This window comes from Idiotropiscis lumnitzeri, chromosome 6 (assembly GCF_059441095.1).
Source record: "Idiotropiscis lumnitzeri isolate Australia: NSW breed Sydney's pygmy pipehorse chromosome 6, RoL_Ilum_1.0, whole genome shotgun sequence".
NCBI lineage: Eukaryota > Metazoa > Chordata > Actinopteri > Syngnathiformes > Syngnathidae > Idiotropiscis > Idiotropiscis lumnitzeri.
This window is the reverse complement of record NC_142396.1, coordinates 17451833-17472051: the sequence shown is the minus strand read 5'-3', so window position 1 is coordinate 17472051 and position 20219 is coordinate 17451833. Positions and strand designations below refer to the sequence as shown.

At 40.2% G+C, this 20219-nt stretch overlaps 2 protein-coding genes across 6 annotated transcripts; one reads left to right on the top strand and one right to left on the bottom strand.

The window, feature by feature from the left end:
• The first annotated feature begins 1901 nt into the window (after window positions 1-1901).
• nr1h4 (nuclear receptor subfamily 1, group H, member 4) lies at window positions 1902-16792 on the top strand. 5 transcript variants are annotated; one of them, XR_015844036.1, is made up of 12 exons: window positions 1902-2041; window positions 3526-3564; window positions 3688-3839; window positions 8733-9107; window positions 11618-11758; window positions 12718-12851; window positions 13006-13098; window positions 13253-13352; window positions 13455-13601; window positions 15814-15927; window positions 16016-16329; window positions 16460-16792. XR_015844036.1 is itself a non-coding variant. In XM_088298012.1 (11 exons), exons 3-11 carry the CDS (start codon window positions 3743-3745, stop codon window positions 16252-16254), a joined length of 1440 nt encoding a protein of 479 aa, XP_088154138.1. In that variant the 5' UTR covers window positions 1902-2041; window positions 3526-3564; window positions 3688-3742; the 3' UTR covers window positions 16255-16792. The 5 variants fall into 5 exon arrangements, 4 of the variants coding, with proteins under 4 accessions (XP_088154138.1, XP_088154139.1, XP_088154140.1 ...); XM_088298012.1 differs by having other exon boundaries at window positions 16016-16792; XM_088298013.1 differs by having other exon boundaries at window positions 1911-2041; window positions 3529-3564; window positions 16016-16792.
• A 258-nt stretch (window positions 16793-17050) lies between these two features.
• On the bottom strand, window positions 17051-19745 carry c1qtnf13 (C1q and TNF related 13). The gene is made up of 2 exons (XM_088298019.1): window positions 19601-19745; window positions 17051-18520 (listed from the first exon to the last, which is right to left on the bottom strand). Exons 1-2 carry the CDS (start codon window positions 19623-19625, stop codon window positions 17484-17486), a joined length of 1062 nt encoding a protein of 353 aa, XP_088154145.1. The 5' UTR covers window positions 19626-19745; the 3' UTR covers window positions 17051-17483.
• Window positions 19746-20219: the final 474 nt, after the last annotated feature.

Here is a 20219-nt window from a genome sequence, read left to right as displayed (position 1 = left end):
GATCATTATTCATTTGTATATTTGTTGGTCGAGTACCTCATGTGCTCTTGGATTGGATCTCATTTGTCTGCGGGTGTAACCAATATAGTGGCAGGTGACTCGGTCTCAGTTCAATTATTTATCCAGTACATTCTTTGATCAAATAGAAAATGAGTTCATATCAAAAGCATTTAAATGAAGTCTATTTATTATTTTGTAGTTTGTTTATTTTGTAATGATACATACTGCTCATCTTTAGCTCTGACAAACAAAAATTGTTCTGTATTGTAATGTTGATGTAGACAGAAAATCACTTTGGTTTGTGCTTTAATTGACTCGACAAATGTAATAAACTCCGTTTCTATCCTGCATTCAGTTGAATGAATGTAAAATTTATTCTGCATTATATTCAATCATTTTGGGCTATTTAACATTCATCTCATGTTACCATGGAAACATGGGGTTAGCACATCTGCCTCAGAATCAGAGGTTATAGGTTTGGATCCGGGCTCTGTTCTTTCTGGGTGGAGTTTGCATGTTCTCCCCGAGGTTGCTTGTATTTGAATTGCATTTATTGGGAACCACCTCTCTGTTCTCTTCAATTCAGAGCATTTATCTTGGTTCCACTGCTTCCAGTAGAGAATAATGGCCACAAACAATTAATGAAAGTATAAAAATTGCCATTTGATGAGTTTAATGTTCTTTTCTGAAACTACGACAAGACTCTGCCACTATCACTGACTGTTTATATTAATAGGCGTTTACAATTTGTTATTTATTATTATTATTTTTTTAAGGCCGAACATGTCTCTGTTTCCCGTCACAGTGTGGTAAACATCCTTTGTCTTATCTGTGTTCATACTAGTGCGCTTCAACATAATTACTTGACAGGATATTCCTTACTGGTGTCACACATATGCTTTTTTTTCTTTTTCTAATGACTTGCTTTTGAGACAATATCTTATGTGTATTTCATTAACAAACACAAATCACATTATCGACTTTTCCTCTTGTGCTAAGGTTCTTGAGTTCTCATGTGTTTTTGTTTATTTCTGACTTTGAACCTCACCCTACATAACATGTGGATGGGTAGAAAAAAATAGCCAGAAGCCAAAGTGGAGCATCTGACTTTATGCCATTTCTAGAAGTACAGTTACAACTGTCTCTTCACAGAGTCCATCACTGGTGGCTTGTTCCCAAATACAAACCACAGAGTCCAGCAGCCAATGGCAAAGGTTCTGTTTATTCCAGAGAGTCTGTTCTGTTGACTCAGAACAACCCCATTGAATGGAGCAACAACCCATCAATGATTAAACTATTGTTTATAGGTAATATAGGGGGAAAGACAGAAATATATCATTCGACCGTTGTGTGCACAAGCAGCAAAACCAAATGATACAGTTAGATCCAGTTCAAAATTATTTGGACATTATTGATGCGTTACACACTTCCCTCAATTTATTTGTAACAGTCAGGTGTAGCGTTTTTGGCTATCATTCAAGAGGCATTTATCGTTTGTTAATTACAGCTGTTGTATTCATTTTATGACTACCTCCATTTTCAAGTATTTGGACACATGAGTCGTCTCGTCATATAAAATCAAATCAATCAATCAATAAATAAAAGTGTATAAGTTTTTCACTGCTGGTTTTAATCTGAATCATGTGTGTGCTCTGCATCATGCTAATCAGTGATGTACTGTATGTTCTTTTCGTGAGTGTGTGTGTGTGTGTGTGTGTGTGTGCTGTTTGTGATTGTGGGAGACTTCATGCAGTAGCCTCTCAGTCTTTTGGAGATAAAGCGAGTTTTTTTTGGCAAGTGCGTTTCATCGGGTTTGAGGGTGGGGGTGGGTGGGCGGTTGGGGATGAGGACAGGGATGGACAGTTTAATTAATAACCACCATCCTTTTCTCCCTGACCCTCGCTGGTCACACATGCTTTAACTGAAGCCCAGCCACACGATTAGGAAATATTAATGGGTGCTGTATAGCAAAGAGCAAGGACATCTGAGAACACAAGGAACAAAGATTTTCAAATAGTGGGAATCATCCGGCTCGGAGAAGGTAAGGACCATAAAAGCATGTTTCATGACGATGTGTGTAAAAAGTGTGTGCTTGATGGCAAGTGAGGTGTCCAGCTGTGTGGGCATGTTCGAGCTGACACTTGGTCTTTATATTATGGGAGGTTGCCCCAAGATCCCTTGGGAAATTACTCCAGTTAATTAAAGTACACTTATTGATGGCTCAAAAAGTCTAGAAATTTTTTTTTCACTTTATTGAGGTGATTTACACTCACAAAATGGATATAGTGCATGCTCATTTTGTTTTGCACATGAATTCAGATACAGCAGCTGTAATAAATATTTAATTACAAAGACTAGTTAATACAAAGTTTTGATTTTGACATGCACTGCCCGAAATGTATTCTCTAACAATACGTTCATCTTGGATTTCTAATGTTTTGGCCAAACTCTTGTGGTCAAACAAAGTAACCAAAATATTAGGAACATTGCTCTCTAGGATACAGTCGAATGTAATTCTAAATCAGCTGTAGTTTATGATGTTGTCTGCTCAAGTTAAGTTATTGCATGAGTTGCGGAAATGAAAATAGCAAAACTACATTACGCGGTGTGAATTGTGAAAAATCATACGCTAGGATGCAACGCAGTTCTGCAGCAAACCGCAATCCCAATAAGGGTCATTTTATTGCATCAAAAATAATGCAGATCATTTCGCATATTTTTTTGTTATATTGTAATGATTAATTCGTCATCATACCACACTCTACATACTATGCCTTGTAAATAGTGTGGAGATGACATTCGAATAATCTGACTGGACGCTTAGGAAAAGGTCTGATCTTGTCACGACGTAATTGATTTTCTGTGCATGATTTTGGCTTGAACCTTCCTGTAGAACAGTACAATATTTCAGAGGTATTAAGTATGCTGAGAAAGTAATGCAAGTGATCTTACACCTGTCAAATGAGATCATTTTTAATCTATTGAGTTTGAGCACCCCTGCACATAATTTAAATGAGCATTATAAGGAAGAAGAAGAAGAAGAAAAGTACACTGACAGACAAATGTGATAAATATGTCACAAATACTCCCGGAGTCCATGCAAATAAGTCCCAACATGCGGTGAGGGGCATTGTGATTGGATTCTCAATACCTGCTAATAATAATAATAATGCCTTGATTCGTTTCCAAATGCAATATTAGTGATGTTAAAAACAAGCAAGGAGAGAACATGCTCACTTACCACTCAAGAAGGCCGGTATTCAAACTCTGAACCTCAGAAGGGTGAAGCCCACTTGCTAACCACTAGATCAACATGCTGCAAATAACACACCCAAGAATATCACATATTCTCTGAGAGTGTTAATCAAAACTTGCATGAATGTACGAATAATACTGGCTTGGCGCATTAGAGTGCAGGTACACTTAATAAGGCGTACATTGAGTTTGTTGGGAAACTTCCAGCTTTTTACAGGCAGTAGAGTAACATGCTTCTTTCTTTCATGACCTTCATCTGCCTCCTCCCAGCAGGCAGCTCATCCCTGCGTGGGAGAGAACACTTGAGAGGTGTGTTGGTGTTCACACTGACAAGCTCAAACCTAATTACTTTTCACCGAATGTGTCGCTGGCTGCGAGAAGCAGACCCAGAAGAGTGTTGACAAGATTTTCACCAGGTCACTCTTGTTACAGCGGGAGACAGACACAAACTTCCACCCGTCTCACTCTGACTTAACAAGCTACCTTCATGAATGAGTGGGTGGGCCATGACGTCGACGTGGTGGGACCACTTCAAATCCCACCCACAGATGAATTTGCCATCTCAGAGAACTCCCATTTGTTTGGTAAGTCGGCTTGGCATGAAACACAATTCCCTAATTTGTTGGTAACCGAGTACAACCAGCTCACTACTTCTGTCACATTTGTACCTCACCCAACGATCCAGTCATTCATTTTAGTCCATCCTGTTCAAGATTAGAGGAGGTACACCCTAGACTGATTGTGGAAGCATTGGGGAGTCAAAAAAACACCACAATGTGTACATATTTTCAATAAAGATTTGAGGCATCATAGGCCCAATTTCCAGAGACAGGCACATGTGCTTAGTGTGAATGGGCACAATGTCAGTGCAAGTCTTGTCTAGCGTGTTTGGGACTCCCGTGCATGGAGTTGCAACGAGCAATTTGCTCACAGAAAGAAAGAAGTGGTCAGCACGGTGGGCGACTGGTTAGCACGATGGCCTCACAGTGCAGAGGTCGTGGGATCGATTGCGTCTTCAGCCTTCCTGTGTGGAGTTTGCATGTTCTCTCATGTGCCTGCGTGGGCTTTCTCCGGGTACTCCGGTTTCCTACCACATTCCGAAAACATGTTGGCAACTCTAGTTTTAGTGTGTTTAGGAATTTTGTGCACGGCACTGTGTGTCACGGACCGGAGGACCTTCTCCAGTACAAATTTTAGACTACCTAAAAGCTGGTGTAACTTGTGGCGCGAGTGGTGTAATGCCATTTTGGTGAATTTGATCGCGGCACGGGCAGACAGATCGGGCTCTGCAGACGTATGTGGTGGATCTCATTGTATTTCATTCATAAATTTAACAGCATAGATAGAACCGTCTGAGTCATTTTAGAGATCAAAACAAATGACAATTAAATTTATTTATTTAATTAGATATTTGCTGGGCTCAATGGGACCTACAGTGGCTCCGAAGGGCCAAAATAACTTTATATTTTATACAAGTGATGAATTTGTCAGTTGTCATGAATGTGAGTGTGTCTCAGAGACTTGGCCATAGAATTACTCGATTAGCAATGTGTATTCAATATAGCTGAATGCACTCAGTCACTGGCGGTATGTGAACCACACGCATTTAAAAAGCCTTCATTTTTAATATAACTACTCATCTGGTAAAATTAGTGACTGCATCTTAAATGTGTTTGTCAATAGACAAAGGGGCCGTTCCAGGTTGTAAACTTTAATATATGCTGGAAAACTCGTTCAGATTGTTAATATTCACATTTTTTGAGACGGTGGACGTGAACCTATTGACTCTGAAGCAGATGTATTTACCAGCTGTCTGGTAGTATATTTAAAGCAGTATATTTATAGTAAATGTTTTTTTTTTTTAATCCTATCTTTTTGTTGTTGTTGTTAAAATGGATGCAACATTGTAGTGCTATCTTTTATAATGGTATGAGGACATTCTGTGCTTCACCCATAGAGCATGTTTTAGCAAGCGCAAGTAGCAACTCACAATCATCACAGGTCCCTAATGTATTGCTCATAACCACAAACGTGCCACACAGTAGCCATTTCATTTCCATTGGTCTGATGTGCAGATGACTTTACATACTGTCACGCTACTTGTAAAGAAGAAAGGGATTGCTGAGTTAATAAGTAGCTCTAGCAACCTTTGCGCCTCGTGGGATGTCTCAGGTATACACCAAGTTGTTTGAGGCTTGTTGCTTCTGTTCTCAGAAAAAAATTAGCTTGAAACAGAAAATACATGGAAGATGCCTTGTTAGTTAGCGGTTCAGAAAGAAGATGTAAAAAGAAAGAAGTGGTGTGTCGCTGTATACCCTGAATGGTCCAAGTGCTGGGTATCTCAGACATGGCCATCGTTAGAACCAAATCTTCAAGAGGTCAGTGCTGTATTATATATTTCAGGAAAGACTATGTTATTTAACATTTCACGGGATGTGTACTTATTCTTTTCCGGTGTTTTCAATAATGTCAAGTCTTACAACCTTTGAGAATCGCGGGTGACTATGTTGCGATGTTGTTAACATTATTGTATCAGATTCCACGGAGCCGCTTGTTTGGAGAGGCGTTACATGTCACTCCAAAGACACGGTGTGCTCTGTGAAAGGCAGTCGTTAATCATTTATGGCCTTACAGTATGTGGCGTGGATCTGACAGACTATTGCTTTGCTGGTTCTCCAGGAAAGAGCTGGAAAGAATTAGATTAGATTCCACCACAGTGAAATCACAACATTAAATGAACTATTTTATAAAATTATTAACACCGTGGTGTACATGGTGGTGTGTAATGGTTGAAGTGTTTGCAGGAAAATGGTGCCTCAAATGTCAATAATGCCGAATTGTTTGCAGAAGAAGAGACATTCGAATTTTTGTCAAGCAGGTTCACTGGTTCACACTAACTGAAACACAATCTGAGTTATAGCGCACTGCTATTCAATTATAAGACACCAGGATTCTTCTGCCTTGATGAGAAAACTGATATCCATCTAATGAATAAACACTACCAAAAGAAAAGTGTCAATTCACTTTGAAATAAAATCATTACCGACTATATTAAATTTGGGGAAGAAAATATTCAAGCAATGCACTAAAAATGGACTAATCTGTAATATGACAGACAATAAATAAAAAAAGCTGCTTTTAAATATAGTACAGACTGTTAAAACATCAAAACTAGGTTGAATTGTGACAAGAATTGCATCCTGGAGCAGCCTGTGAACCTTCACCTAAAATTGCAGTTAAAAGAACATAGAACAGCACGTTACAAAGTAAACGCTGTAACCATTTTAAACATCCATCAAAATGGATGGAAAAAAATATAAGTCAGTAATTGCGCTTGAAATAAAATAAAATAAAATAAGGGTGGCACAGTGACCCGACTGGTTAGCACGATGGTCTCAAAATGCGGAGGTCGTAGGTTCAATTCCGGCTTCCTGTGTGGAGTTTGCATGTTTTCGCCGTGCTTGCGTGAGTTTCCTTCGGGTACTCCGGTTTCCTCCCACATTCCAAAAACATGCGTGGCAGGTTGAATGAACACTCCCCAACAAACATTAAATCAATTAATCACCCTTGAACACTTTCTACAAAGTATTTACATCAGGCAGCATTTCTGTAAAGTGGCCATGGTGGCTTCTGGTGCCTGTGATTGGGTGAATGTATTGCTCGTAAATGGAACTTCCGCCTTGTAACAACATTCGTGGACAGCTATTTCGACATGATTGCACCAACATTAACCCGTTGGTTGCTTAATTAACGTGACAATACAATTTAATGAATATCATATATAATGTAGATTATTTTCTTACTTCTATTGGTAATTGGATGATCGAGGATGTGGAGGCACAACTTCTGCCAACATTGCAGCAGATTTCCACCTTTCACCACAGTGGAATACAACTGCTTACCAGTTTACAACAAAGGGTTATGCATGTTGCCAATGTGATCTGTCCCTGGATAAGCAGAAGAAAATGGATAGATCGATGGTACAAAACAGCAAGAAGCACTAAATAAATCCATCCACAAGTCCACGCCAAGACTGTTACTGTCTCTGCTGGCTTCTTTGGAGGACCTTCTAAGTGTTTGGAGAATTCTCGCCACCTGTGTAAGGTGAGGACGGCACGGTGGCCCGAATGGTTAGCACGATGGCCTCACAATACGGAGTGGTGGAGTTTTCATGTTCTCCCCGTGCCTGTGTGGGTTTCCTCCGGGTGATCAAGTTTCCTCCCACATTCCATAAACATGCATGGCAGGTTGATTGAACACTCTAAATTGCCCCTAGGTATGAGTGTGAGAACGGATGATTGTTCGTCTTTGTGTGCCCTGTGATTGGCCGGCAACCAGTTTAGGGTGTCCCCCCGCCTACTGCCCGATGACGGCTGGGATAGACTCCAGCACCCCCCGTGACCCTCGTGAGGTGAAGCGGTACAGATAATGGATGGACGTCGAAGGGAATGTAACTTTACCTCGATGCGGCTATGAATACTGTGAAAGCAGATTGAAGAGCTGTGGGAAAAGCACACATTAACAACAAAATGTTGTTGACATACAGGCAGTATGACCTGTGGGTGAGGAAAGCCAGGAGCTACTGGATGAACTGGTTGTCCATGTGGAAGGAGGAAGAGAGTGTGTTTGCTCATTGCAGAGGATAAGTTGACAAACTGCCTGTCCGAGGTATAAGGGGTGTCCAGGAAATGAAGAGCTTTGCATTTCAGATGTGGAGGAGGTAATTCTCATCCCAACCACTTCATACTCAGCTCCGACAAGAGTTAAAGTCCAAGGTTTGATCATGTCATCAAAACCACACCATTTGCAAAAAGCAGTGATGTAATACTGATGCCACATCACTGGAGCCACTCGCCACCTCAGGTGCACCTAGAAATTCTCTCCCATGAGGTTATGAATTGAATTGATGTTAAAGAGACTCCTTGGCAGAGTCCAACCCTCACCCAAAATAAAACTGACATACTGACAAATATAGTGACCCAACTCTGACGCCGGTCCAAGTGTGGTTGGTCATACTCCCATGCACAGTCTAGGACCCTGCTGAATGGGTAGACCTGGTCCCATGTTCAATACTGCTCCCAAATAAACTGGTTGCCATTCTTGAATAGAACGAATGACACCCTAATCTTCCAATAAAGATGCACTAACCCGGAAGTGCATGCAATTTTGTAACGGATTGTCAACAAGTTGTTGGAGTGTTTTTATTGTTTATTGTCCATTCATTGGTTAGGACATGTGAACTGCCTGGGGTGACAACGTCTTGGATGAGATAGTCGGACTTGCAATATCTGTTTTGTCTCATTCCCAATCTGTGAGGCATAAGGTCTAGGCACTCAAATTAGTCACTACCGCTGTAAGCATAAAATTACCCACAATGTCATTTATTATTTAATAAAACATATTACTCACTAGAAGTATTTCCATCTTATCATGACCCTGGCTTGTTTTATCATGGTTTTGTTTTTTTCTTCTTCTAGATATTCTGGCAGATCAGAGCAGTCCTCTGTTACAAGACCCTGACATGTTACCATTCAGCAGCTACTCGGGCATGCAGTACTCAAACATGGAGCCAAGTGTACCCACACCGTATTACTGCAGTCAGAACTACTATCCTCAGTACAATGGAGAGGAATGGTACTCCCACACTAGCCTGTATGAACTAAGGAAAACGACACTGGATGTCAGCTATGATGGCGTGAGGGAGGAGGTCTCTGCTGTCATGCCTGCCGTGTGCAAGAGGGCCCGGCACATGTCACAGAATGGACGCATCAAAGGGGAGGAGCTGTGTGTTGTGTGTGGAGACAAGGCATCTGGCTACCACTATAATGCTCTCACCTGCGAGGGCTGCAAAGGTGAGATTACAGAACAACAACAAAAATATAGCATTTTAAATGTATTTAGCCGTTTTCAGGGCGAGGCAATTGTTAAATGTAAATATTAGATTTGATTTTCTGTGAAGATTATCACTCGTCTAGGTCAGTGGTTCTCAAATGGGGGTACCCCTGGGGGTACTTGAAGGAACTCCAGGGGGGACGCAACATTTTAAATAAAACAAACAAATATGCAAAAATCTAAAGCTAAAATATAAGGTCATAAAATGATGAATTTGATGTTCAGTAGATTATTCAATATCATTATTTTAAAAACCTAGATTCCCCCCCAACATAGAATGGGTCGACCCAACTTGTCAATCCCTTGAAGAGAGAGCTAAGGGGTACCACTGGTCTAGGTCATGGCAATTCCCAAAGGTTGAATCAAGGCTCGTGCGACTGTACTCTTGTTTCTTTGAAGATGTTTCACCTTTAATCCAAAACGATTTCAATTTTTAAATGTGGCGTCTCTGTTGAAGTCTCTGGTGGGTGAATCGTGTTGTTGGCATTGTTGCCAGGCATGACCGGTCGAATGGCCGTCCTGCAAACTAACCAGACATCCACCTGCTTGTTGGCAAAATAGCTCGTTAGTGAGAATCCGGGGTTGAACGACTTCAGATTTTGTGTAGTTGACTCTCAGGGTTAGGGTCTCCATCCACCCTTGATGAGTTTCCAGGTAATTCCACACTGTGAAATTAAACAATGTTAGGAGTGCGGGCTCATCATTTGACAAAGAATACGTTCAGGTCTACCTCCTCTGTTCTCTGTGGTGCTCGGTTCCCTCTCAACTTTCTACAGTACAATACAGGAGAAACACGAGCTCCGTTGCATTAATACCTGCCATTGTGCTGAATCTTCTGTCAGAACGTCCTATAGTCAAATTCATCCGTTGTGTGTGTGTGTGCATACATAGGTATATGCGAATATGTGTGTGATCAACAATGATTTTCTAAACACGGATTTTGATTATTTAACTATAAGTCCACTTGTTCTAATGAGACTGTATGATGGTGTTTGACAATGTTGTATATCGAGCATTGTGTTTGTAGTTTGGAGTGGTGACCAATTTTTCTGTTTCACCCTGAGAGTTGATTGTAATATTTCTCTTAATAAAGTATTTGACATATTCAGAACCCTACGTATGATGTAAAGTTTAGAGTCAGTAAAAATACAGAAAGTGTCTTCACTTCTCAAATAAATTGTAGGGGAGTGTATGTGAGTTCTATGAATAATTTATCATTACAGCAAGATAGTGAGCATGTTGCATTTAATTCAGACGTGGGCAAACTACGGCCCGGGGGCCACATGCGGCCCGTTAAACGTTTTAATCCGGACCGCCGAACTTGAAAAAAATTAAATGAATAAACCTTGTTAATGTTTAAGTTTCTAAATGCTGTGGTGTGTCAAAGTCAGATATTTCGTTGTGATGCTTTTGTTCATTATCATATAATTTTATTTTTCTCCGATGAGGTGAGGTTACCAAAACACTACATAGATCTGCTCCTGGTCCGGCCCCTCTGTCAAATTTTAGAACCCATTGGGGCCCGCCAATCAAAAAGTTTGCCCACCTCTGATTTAATTCAACCTTAGCGGTGCTTGGTACGGACATCATCTGTGAGCAGGAGAAACAAATGTCTTAAACACAAAGTGAATTTGCGGCACGGTGGTCGACCAGTTAGAAAGATGGCCTCACAGCACAGAAGTCGTAGCTTCGATTCTGGCTCCAGCCGCCCTGTGTGGAGTTTGCATGTTCTCCCCGTGCCTGCATGGGTTTCCTCCAGGTACTCCGGTTTCCTCCTAAATTCCAAAAACATGTATGGCAGGTTGATTGGACACTCTAAATTACCCCTAGGGATGAGTGTGAGCACGGGTGGATGTTTGTCTTTGTGCGTCATTTGATTGGCTGGCAACCAGTTTAGGGTGTCCCCCACCAACTGCCTGGAGAAAGCTGGGATAGGCTCCAGCAACCCCCGCGACCTTTGTGAGGACAAGTGGTACAAATAATGGATGAAAATTGCTGAAAATAGGCAAAGACTGAGAAGGATGCAGCGCTCAGTTGTGCAGTTCGTTTTCACCATTCCAGGTTTCGTACACACTTCCCTCTTTAACGTCCGCATGCTGTCCTCAGTCACTTTCCCCTTCCCTCTATATAAGCAGTGTGTCAGCAGGAAATTCAATTTTCACAAACGCAATATTAATCAGAATGCCATTTTTGGGATTAGCGGGCCTGCATAAAACACATTTTTGTAAAGAACATTTTTAGGTTGACTTCCCCTTTAAAGTGCATGTTTGCGTCTTTTTTTTTTTTAGCCAGTAAAATTTAGCTGGATTTTCAACACTCTCCTGACTGTTGTGTATTAAATTTACAAGACACATTTACAATAGTTTCACTTTACATGGACTTGAAAAAATAAGATGTATCTTAAATTTTCTCTGAAGAAGAGAGTGCATGCTTTCAGAACTAAACATTTTCTTCTGCCCACCATATTTAGGTTTCTTCAGACGGAGCATTACAAAGAATGCTGTGTACAAGTGCAAAAGTGGAGGAAACTGTGAGATGGACATGTATATGCGCAGGAAATGCCAGGAATGTCGACTCAGGAAATGCAAGGAGATGGGCATGTTGGCGGAGTGTGAGTGTTTACTTTTTGTCATCCCAGGTTTGTACCAAGTACTGGTGATGTAGTTAGGTGGGCAATGACTCCTTTTTAGACCTGTGATTTTCAAAATGCAGTACCTGGAGATCTGTGGGTCCATAATCCGTAGCTTTAGGGTCCTTAAAAAGAAAATACATTATTATTAGTTCTTTCTTTAAGAGAGAGAACAAAAGCATGTTTTCCAAATTAAATGATGGAATATTACAAGATAAATTTAACCTTTAAAACAGGACTTTCTTCCCTTTTCAAATGTTGACGTCAATATTATAATGTTACGACTTTTTCTTTGTTAAAAATCAACTATATTCTTATATGATTATGACTCTTTATCCCCAAAAACAAGTTAAGACTACAATTGTGGATTTGTTATCATCACATGATGATTCGCTGTCCGAGCACAATGTGTTTAAGATTAAGCAGAGATGGAAAATTGACGGGCACGTCGTAGTTAAGGGAGTAATGACTCGCAACTACCAGTATTTTTAGATTGTTTAATACCATAGAATTGCACCATCGGAATGAAATATACACAGAATTAGGAAAAGTCAAGAGATTACGAGCATTATCAATCTACATACACAGAGTAATAACACACTCGTAGTCCTGGTGTTAAAAAATAATTGTCCGCGACCATGTAACTCCGCCCCTGAATTCCAGGTTTCCAGAGCAATGGCCACAAATGCACTAAGCATTTCATTTTGACTCAGTATGTTATTTTTTTTGGTTAGTGTGTCCATGGATCTGCATGACTTTTTGAAATGCCCAAATAAATAAAATAGATGGCTCTTTACAAACTAATGCCTAGTACTCCGTACTTCAGTGAGTAGACACTTCTTGGTCAGTATTTTATGAAATATGTATAATGCAATATTTTACCCCTTTCATGGGACTAGACTCGAGACTAGACCAGACCCTTTTCTTTTTGGCTGCTGCAGGCCTGCTTACAGAGATCCAGTGCAAATCTAAAAGGCTGCGGAAAAACACAAAGGCCTCCCCAGGACAGTCGACTGGAGATGAGACTGAGGGAGCAGACAGCAAACAAGTCACATCAACCACAAAACTGCCAAAGGTACCGATATTTCACAAGTACAATACAATAGCACCCTTTTCCCTAGTATTGTGTTATAATCAAAGTATAAACACCAATACTGTATTTGCATGTGCATGTAACTTTTTGTAGCTCTACATTAATTCATCATGTTGCTCGCCCTGTCGATTTGTAGGAAAGAATTACTAAAGAAGAGCAGGTACTCATGAAGGCCATTGTGGATGCGTACAACAGACATCAAATTCCTCAAGAAGTGACCAAAAAACTGGTATAGCGCTTTTGTTGTGTGTGTGTGTGTGTGTGTTTTTTTTTAATCATATGGGACAAAAATGCCATTTAAATGGAGGTGTTCTAAGGAGGATTTTGTGTGTTTGTTTTTACAATCCACTCAAATGCTCACTACTGTAAAAAAAATTTCATAGCTACAAGAGGAATACAGTGCTGAAGAGAATTTTCTTCTCCTGACTGAAATGGCAACGAGTCAAGTCCAAGTTCTGGTGGAGTTTACAAAAAATATCCCAGGTTTTATTCACCCCTCTTGAAAACATGCATCTGTATTAACAATGTGATGGAAGACTAAAATAGAAATATGAATTGTTCCCCCCCACATGATGTTTCTCACAGGCTTTGTGTCCCTGGATCATGAGGACCAGATTGCTCTGCTTAAAGGTTCAGCAGTAGAAGCCATGTTTCTGCGATCTGCTCAGGTTTTTAGCCGAAAGATGCCCAGTGGACACTCTGAAGTCTTGGAGGAGAGGATACGCAAGAGTGGTCAGTCCACAGATGTAGTGTTTTGTTTTTTTTTTATTAAAATGAACTGCTTTCAGGAGTTTATGGGGAATTATTTAGACTGACAAAATGGGACTTTACAAATGTTATCCTTTGTAAATATATTGATGCATCATCTTGTTATTTGTGGCCGTTGGAGTCAGCTCCTCCATGTATATAATTAATCAGCTGAGACGTGCGCCTTGGTGACCTGTTGATCTCTCAGCAGGTTTTGGTTACACTGGGACACATTCTCTTGCTGGGTTCGGTTTCGTTCAGTTCTGCGCGCATGCCTGTGTCATTGCAGGGACAATTAAGAGTGAAATATTTGTAGAAATTAATCCTGTGCTTTGCATACAGACAACATGTTAAGACTGACTCAAAAATATTTTTGAAAGATTAACCTTTGCTTGCCTGGTCAGTAGTTTTCCTCGTCTACTGAATACCTTTTGTCTGTGTATGTACTGTTTGGGTTTAGAATTTAATGTATGTTACTAATGCATCTCTCCTAACACGTGTCGTAGTGTAGTCCAACTAGACAGTGTAACCACTTATAATATGTGAGGTCACTTGGTTCCTTGTGCTCAGTGGATACTTCTCCCAAGTCGAATGCAAGAAAGGACACTCTCCCCACTTGGCTGCTTGAACGGCAAACTGGCATCCACAGCATTGTGTCTAAGGATAAACAGTCAACAGAAATGCTCACGCTTTTGTCTGTGTAGCAGAACCCGTCCATGTCTCCGCTGGCAGATTAATATATAATCTTTTGTTCTGGACTATGCTAGAAATTTGAAAAATAATGCACATAAATCAGTGACATGGCACACCTCTTGCTCTTTCTCCATCAACTTAGGTTATTATATATTCATTGTGTTCATTTGAACTTTTCAGTGCAATAATGAACGTCTGTTAATTTCCGTGCTTTACATTGAAGAGCAGGTTATTATCATAGTTTGATAACATCCAAGATGGTTGATTCACATAGTTTTCTTGTACAAATTTACACCCCACCCCAAAAAAAAAATAAGCATCCAAAACTTGTACTACACATTAATACACATTTCTGTTTTAACTCATTTTCTATTATCAATCATGGGTTGCCTGTCATCAATCACGTGTGAGCTTCTCTCAAACACATTACCTTATGTTCTCTTCAAAAGAGTATTTTTGTAACAAGTAATAAATCGTTTTAATCAACAAAATGAGTCTATCATGCAGTTAAACTATATTGCATTCAAACTCAACAAAATCAAATTGAAGAATAAACATTTATAATAACCCAAAAAGTGACTCTTTGTTGGAAAGAAACAAAAATGAAATCTCAACAAAACACTTTTTTTTTTGCATATTCTCTCTGTGCTTGTGTGGAGATTACTCTAACTTTTCCCCACATTCGAAAAAAAAACATCAATGTTAGATGAAATGAAGACTCTAAATTGTTCACAGGTGTGAATGTGAGTGTGAATAATTATTTGTCTATATGTGCTGTGTTATTGGTTGGCAACAAGTCACCCAGTCCCCACCTCTTGCACAAAGCTTTTCACTTATGCGAGGTGTCAAGATGGACAGTTGACAGCGAGCGATAGCAGGAGTGCGTCACTGGCACCCTCTGCACTGCCCAGCCGTGATTGGTGGCCAGCAGACATTCACACATAAAGGCCAGTGGAGAAGTGTAAGGAAGCAAAGCTGTCTGAAGAGACCATTGTTCCTTATCCAAACATCAGGAGTGTTTTTGTTCACATTTGTCTCTCTCTTGGGCCCAGCTGGCATTTCTGAATGCATGATGATGAGTCCAAGCAGACAGACATCCTATTTTAAACCGCTGCTATGTGATGGACTAAAATGGGTACAAACATTTCAAATAAAGCTGCATTTTAGAATAGAATCAATCATAAATTGTAAGGTTTTGAGCAATACATTGATTTAGAAATAGTGAGACTAAGGCATGGACTAACCAAGCATTCATTTTCTGTACTGCTTTTTCTCATTGGGATTGTAGGTCAGATTCAAGCTACCCAAGTTGAATTTGATTCAGAGGCAGGGCAAACCCTGGACTGGTCACAAACAACTATTTCCACTCACACCACGTGTGCCACATGTGTTTATTTTTCATTTAATCTTGTCCATTTATCGCAAATGAATGGTTATTTATTCGTTTTGATAAATTTGCTTTTTGGCATTGCATAACTGCATTCATTGTGTCATTGTCTTGCAGGCATTTCCAAGGAGTTCATCACACCAATGTTTAACTTTTACAAAAGTATTGGCGAACTCCAAATGTTGCAGGAGGAGCAAGCTCTCCTCACTGCCATAACCATCCTAACACCAGGTGAGCCACTGTCGACTGATCCACAATCTGTCTTGTGTCACTTAGTTGAAAATTCAAACGTCTCACTAAACGATCAAATATTCTCTAGATCGTCCTTATGTAAAAGATCAACAGGCCGTAGAGAACCTGCAGGAACCCATGCTGGACGTGCTGAGGAAGATTTGCATTCTGCAGCATCCGCAGGAGCCTCAGTACTTTGCACGTCTGCTGGGCCGCTTGACCGAGCTGAGAACACTCAACCACTATCATGCAGAAATGCTTACATCGTGGAGGATGAACGATCACAAATTTACTCCGTTACTCTGTGAGATCTGGGACGTGCAGTGAAAAACCTCATGGGATGTAACATGAACATTTTCCACTTCAAAGATCGTTATGGTCCACAATGGTGCAGATCAACTGGTATACACATGCTTCGAATAAACTATTGTACAATTATTTTGCTTGATAGTACCTGATTACCCTTAACAACAACTGAGGAAAATGATGCATATATTTATGTCTAATTCCTTTAACCATCCCGTTTCCATAGCTCTTGTTCTTTAGGGCAAAAAGAAGCCGAGCCCACTTTACTTTGGGCAAGAGGTGGGATCCGCCCAGACTGGTTGCCAGCCAACTGCAAGGCGCTCATAGACAGACAACCTTTCACACTCACATTCACATGTATGGACAATTTAGAGTCTTCATGTTTTTGGAATGCTGGACGGAATCAGAGTAGATGATGATGAAGTTGCAAACTCCACTCAAGTCTCCAGCCATGATTCGGACCGATAACTTCAGAACTGTGAAGTTCTTTATTAAAGAACTGCTGTTAGCGTTTGTGTGTTTGTTTTTTAATGAATATTAAATATGCAGTATTTTGGAATTCTGACTTTCTCTTGTAGTTTATGACAACTCAATGGTATTTTAATATTTGATGTGGTTATATGATGGAATGGATTTTCTTTTACAGTGGAATAGCAGCTGCACAATATTTTTAAATGTACCGCATCTTAAAACTCGTACTGTTCAATGAAATTACATAGCAGGTTCAAATTAAATTTCTTACAGTTGACAAAATCAGTTCAGCTCAACTCTATATAATGTACCATATCGTATTGTCAAAAAATGGCAAAGTTGAGAGTCACTTCTCAATTTTTAATACATATGTTTAATCTTGCAATAAATACATACAAAATGTAAACATATCTCTATCAAAAAAAAAATAATACAGAAACAACTCAACAAATAAAAGTCCCACGTGTTCCCTAATTCACAAGATCACTATACAATATTTACATGAATGGCGCCCTGACTCTCTTTTACCCAAAACTTCTCATGGCTCCATGTACTTTGCCTTTTTAAGAACGTGTCAAGATATCTGATAATTGTGTCACAGCACCACCTCGTGGAAATATCTGCACCTCATTCAACCACTGGAATGACAAAAGTTTATAGATATGGCGAATGAAAAGAAACACTTTAGCTATTTGTAGGTAGATACTTTTTTTCGAAAAAAATTAAAAAAACAAAAAAACAGTGATGGTGGCATTTACAGTTACATTTACGTTCTGTCCTTATTTGTGTGTGCCTGGGATGGCTTCTGGATACACCAAGAAGCCTGAGAAGGTGGTGTATCGCCCCTGGTTGCTGTACACAGCGTAACGATTATCGTCCTGACTGTACAGCCACACAGTGTCACCCTGGCGAAGGGACAGCATCAAGCTCTGACTCTGCATCTCTCGTCTCTTGGACGCGTCGTCGTCAAACACCATGGCCTGTACCACTCCCTCCCCAGTCATCAGCTTCACTGAAACAGCCTTACGCGGATGTTTCCCCACTGTAAACGCAAAATAGTAAGCCCCCGGGAAGCGGCAGGTGAACCTGCCTGAGGATTTGTTGAAATGGCCCCCGATGTTGACAAATTCCACGTCAAAGGTCAGAGGTAACTTGTGCTGCTGCTTGCGACTCTGACCTATAAATGTGGATGTCCGTGCCACAGAGAAGGCTGATCTGGGCTGCTCGAATGGCAGATGCCTGACAGGAGAGTCAGGTTGAGGGGGACAGTTTGAGTGAGGAGTCAGGTGGTTGCTGATGTAGCGGCTTGAAGTGGTGTCAGGATAGACGAGGTAACCTGAGAAACTGACGTAAGGGCCGGCGTTGCTGTACAAAGCATACTGAGAGTTCTGCTGCAACATCAACCACACTGTGTCCATTTCCACCAATTCCATCATTATGCTTTGGCTTTGAACTTTCCTGCCCTTCTTGCGGTAGTCATCATATGCCATGGCCTGCACCTCCTGCCCGTTCTTCACCAGAATGACAGAGAGTATTTTATTTGGATATTTCCCCATTGAGAAGGAGAAGTAATACATTCCTGGGAGGCGGCAACGAAAGTAACCAGTGTCTGGATTGAAATCTCTTCCGATGTTGACCAAGAGTTTGTTAAATGTAACAACACTCTGCTTGCCCCCAACTATGCTGCTGGTGCGTGTAGCAGAGAAAGATGAGCGGAGACCTGTGGTCACTGGAGGGGCATGCAGCGGCGAGGCTGGGCCGCAGCTGGTGATCACGATCAGTAAAGCTGCAAGATAAAATTGTGGGCTCCATTCACCTGAAAAGGAAAAGACAAAGACACAAAGTTTCGGTTAAAGAATTGTCCCCGTGTGGTTGAGTTGTGACATGCCGCCAGTGTTGAGCTTTGTGTGACCGATCGGTCAACAACATTGCAACCTAATGTCATTTATAAAAAGCAACACTGCAAACTGATTGAATTGGTGGATGAGCAGAAGCCCCTCCATAATCTGCTGATACTGTCTGTGCTCTCTGTGAACACAGGGGACTCGATTAAGTTCTGCTTCATCTACTCCTGTGTGAGGTGAACAATGGACATTTTTAGGAGAGTTTGGTGAGGTGGGGTGGAATGGAATGACCATTAAGTATAATACAAATTAACCTTTAAAAAAAAAAAAAAAAAAAAAAAACGTGACGTTTTCATTGACATATTGGGTTGTACTGTATGTATATCATATAACAAGTATAAAAAATTAAAATCAGGGTTTCTTACCAAGGACATACATACAGAGCTGGTTTGTCAGAATGTTTCGACAAAAGTTCAAAGAGTATCTTAAAATCACTAAAATGTGATTTTTACATGGCAAAAGTTGAAGCCTTTTGACCCTATGATACCACAAATAGGAGTGGCTATTGAAGGCTTGGAAATTTCACCTGGCTTTCCCTCAGTTCCCTTGAAATGGAAAGAAATCACTGAAGTCATATAACACACACTTTGTCGCAAACAGTAGAGGTTGAATAGGAGCAAGATTTGAGTTTTAAAATGGTTCAACAATCAAAACACCAACAACATTTACTAGTGGTTCAATATGATTTACGTCTGAACAAAAAAGGAGAAAAGAAAGGGATAAAAATTAACTAACACCATGGAAAAACCTCAACCTAGTAATATTTTCTTTATGCTAGCCTAAAAAAAAGTCAATAATGGACTGAGATGGGTGTTCACACTCACATAACATCTAATAATGCCATAATAATAAAAAATATCATATGCTAATATCGAGAAGGCAACTATTTTTAAGAGACAGAATTTCGCTGATCTCTGTGTATACAATACATCTGCCCTGTCAGGTAATTGGGGTGAATGGCAAAAAAATATATATATATATATGAAACTCACCTGTTAAACAATGATTTCCCATCATCTTCTGATCTGTAAACAAACAATCAAACAAAAAATAATGTTCCAAAGAGGGGATTGTTGGTCAACTGCTGATTGTTGCAATAAGTTCTCATCCCAGGCCAAAAGTGCAAACGGCTGATCCTTTTGTCTGCATGCATTTGTCAAGAGGAGGAGCTCCACACCGTCCTCCAATCTTTAGCCTTGAGAGCATAAAAAAGGTCAAATTGAAGGATTATATTATGTCGCCCTATTTGCCTGCAAGTCAAATTCAACATTTGTTTTGTCTAAAACTTGCTGTGGTGGAACGAGCCCAGAGAGAGATTTGCTTTTGTGCTAAGGCAGAAATGATTGAATGATTAAAAAAAATAAAATAATGCAATTGTTGGGGCATTTATTCATCTCTAGTTTTCCTGCAAAGAATATAATATTTTCCAAAACTGTTCCAAGGCTGACCTGCACCAATGAGAACTTAATGGCAGTGGCAAATCGGTGAGTAATAGTGAAATCTCACAATCTGTGAAGAAACAAGAGAGGACTTATGTCAGGGGTGGGAAAAGTGTGGCACGCAAGCCACATATGGCTTGTGACATTCTTTAAACTGGCCCACTGTGATTTT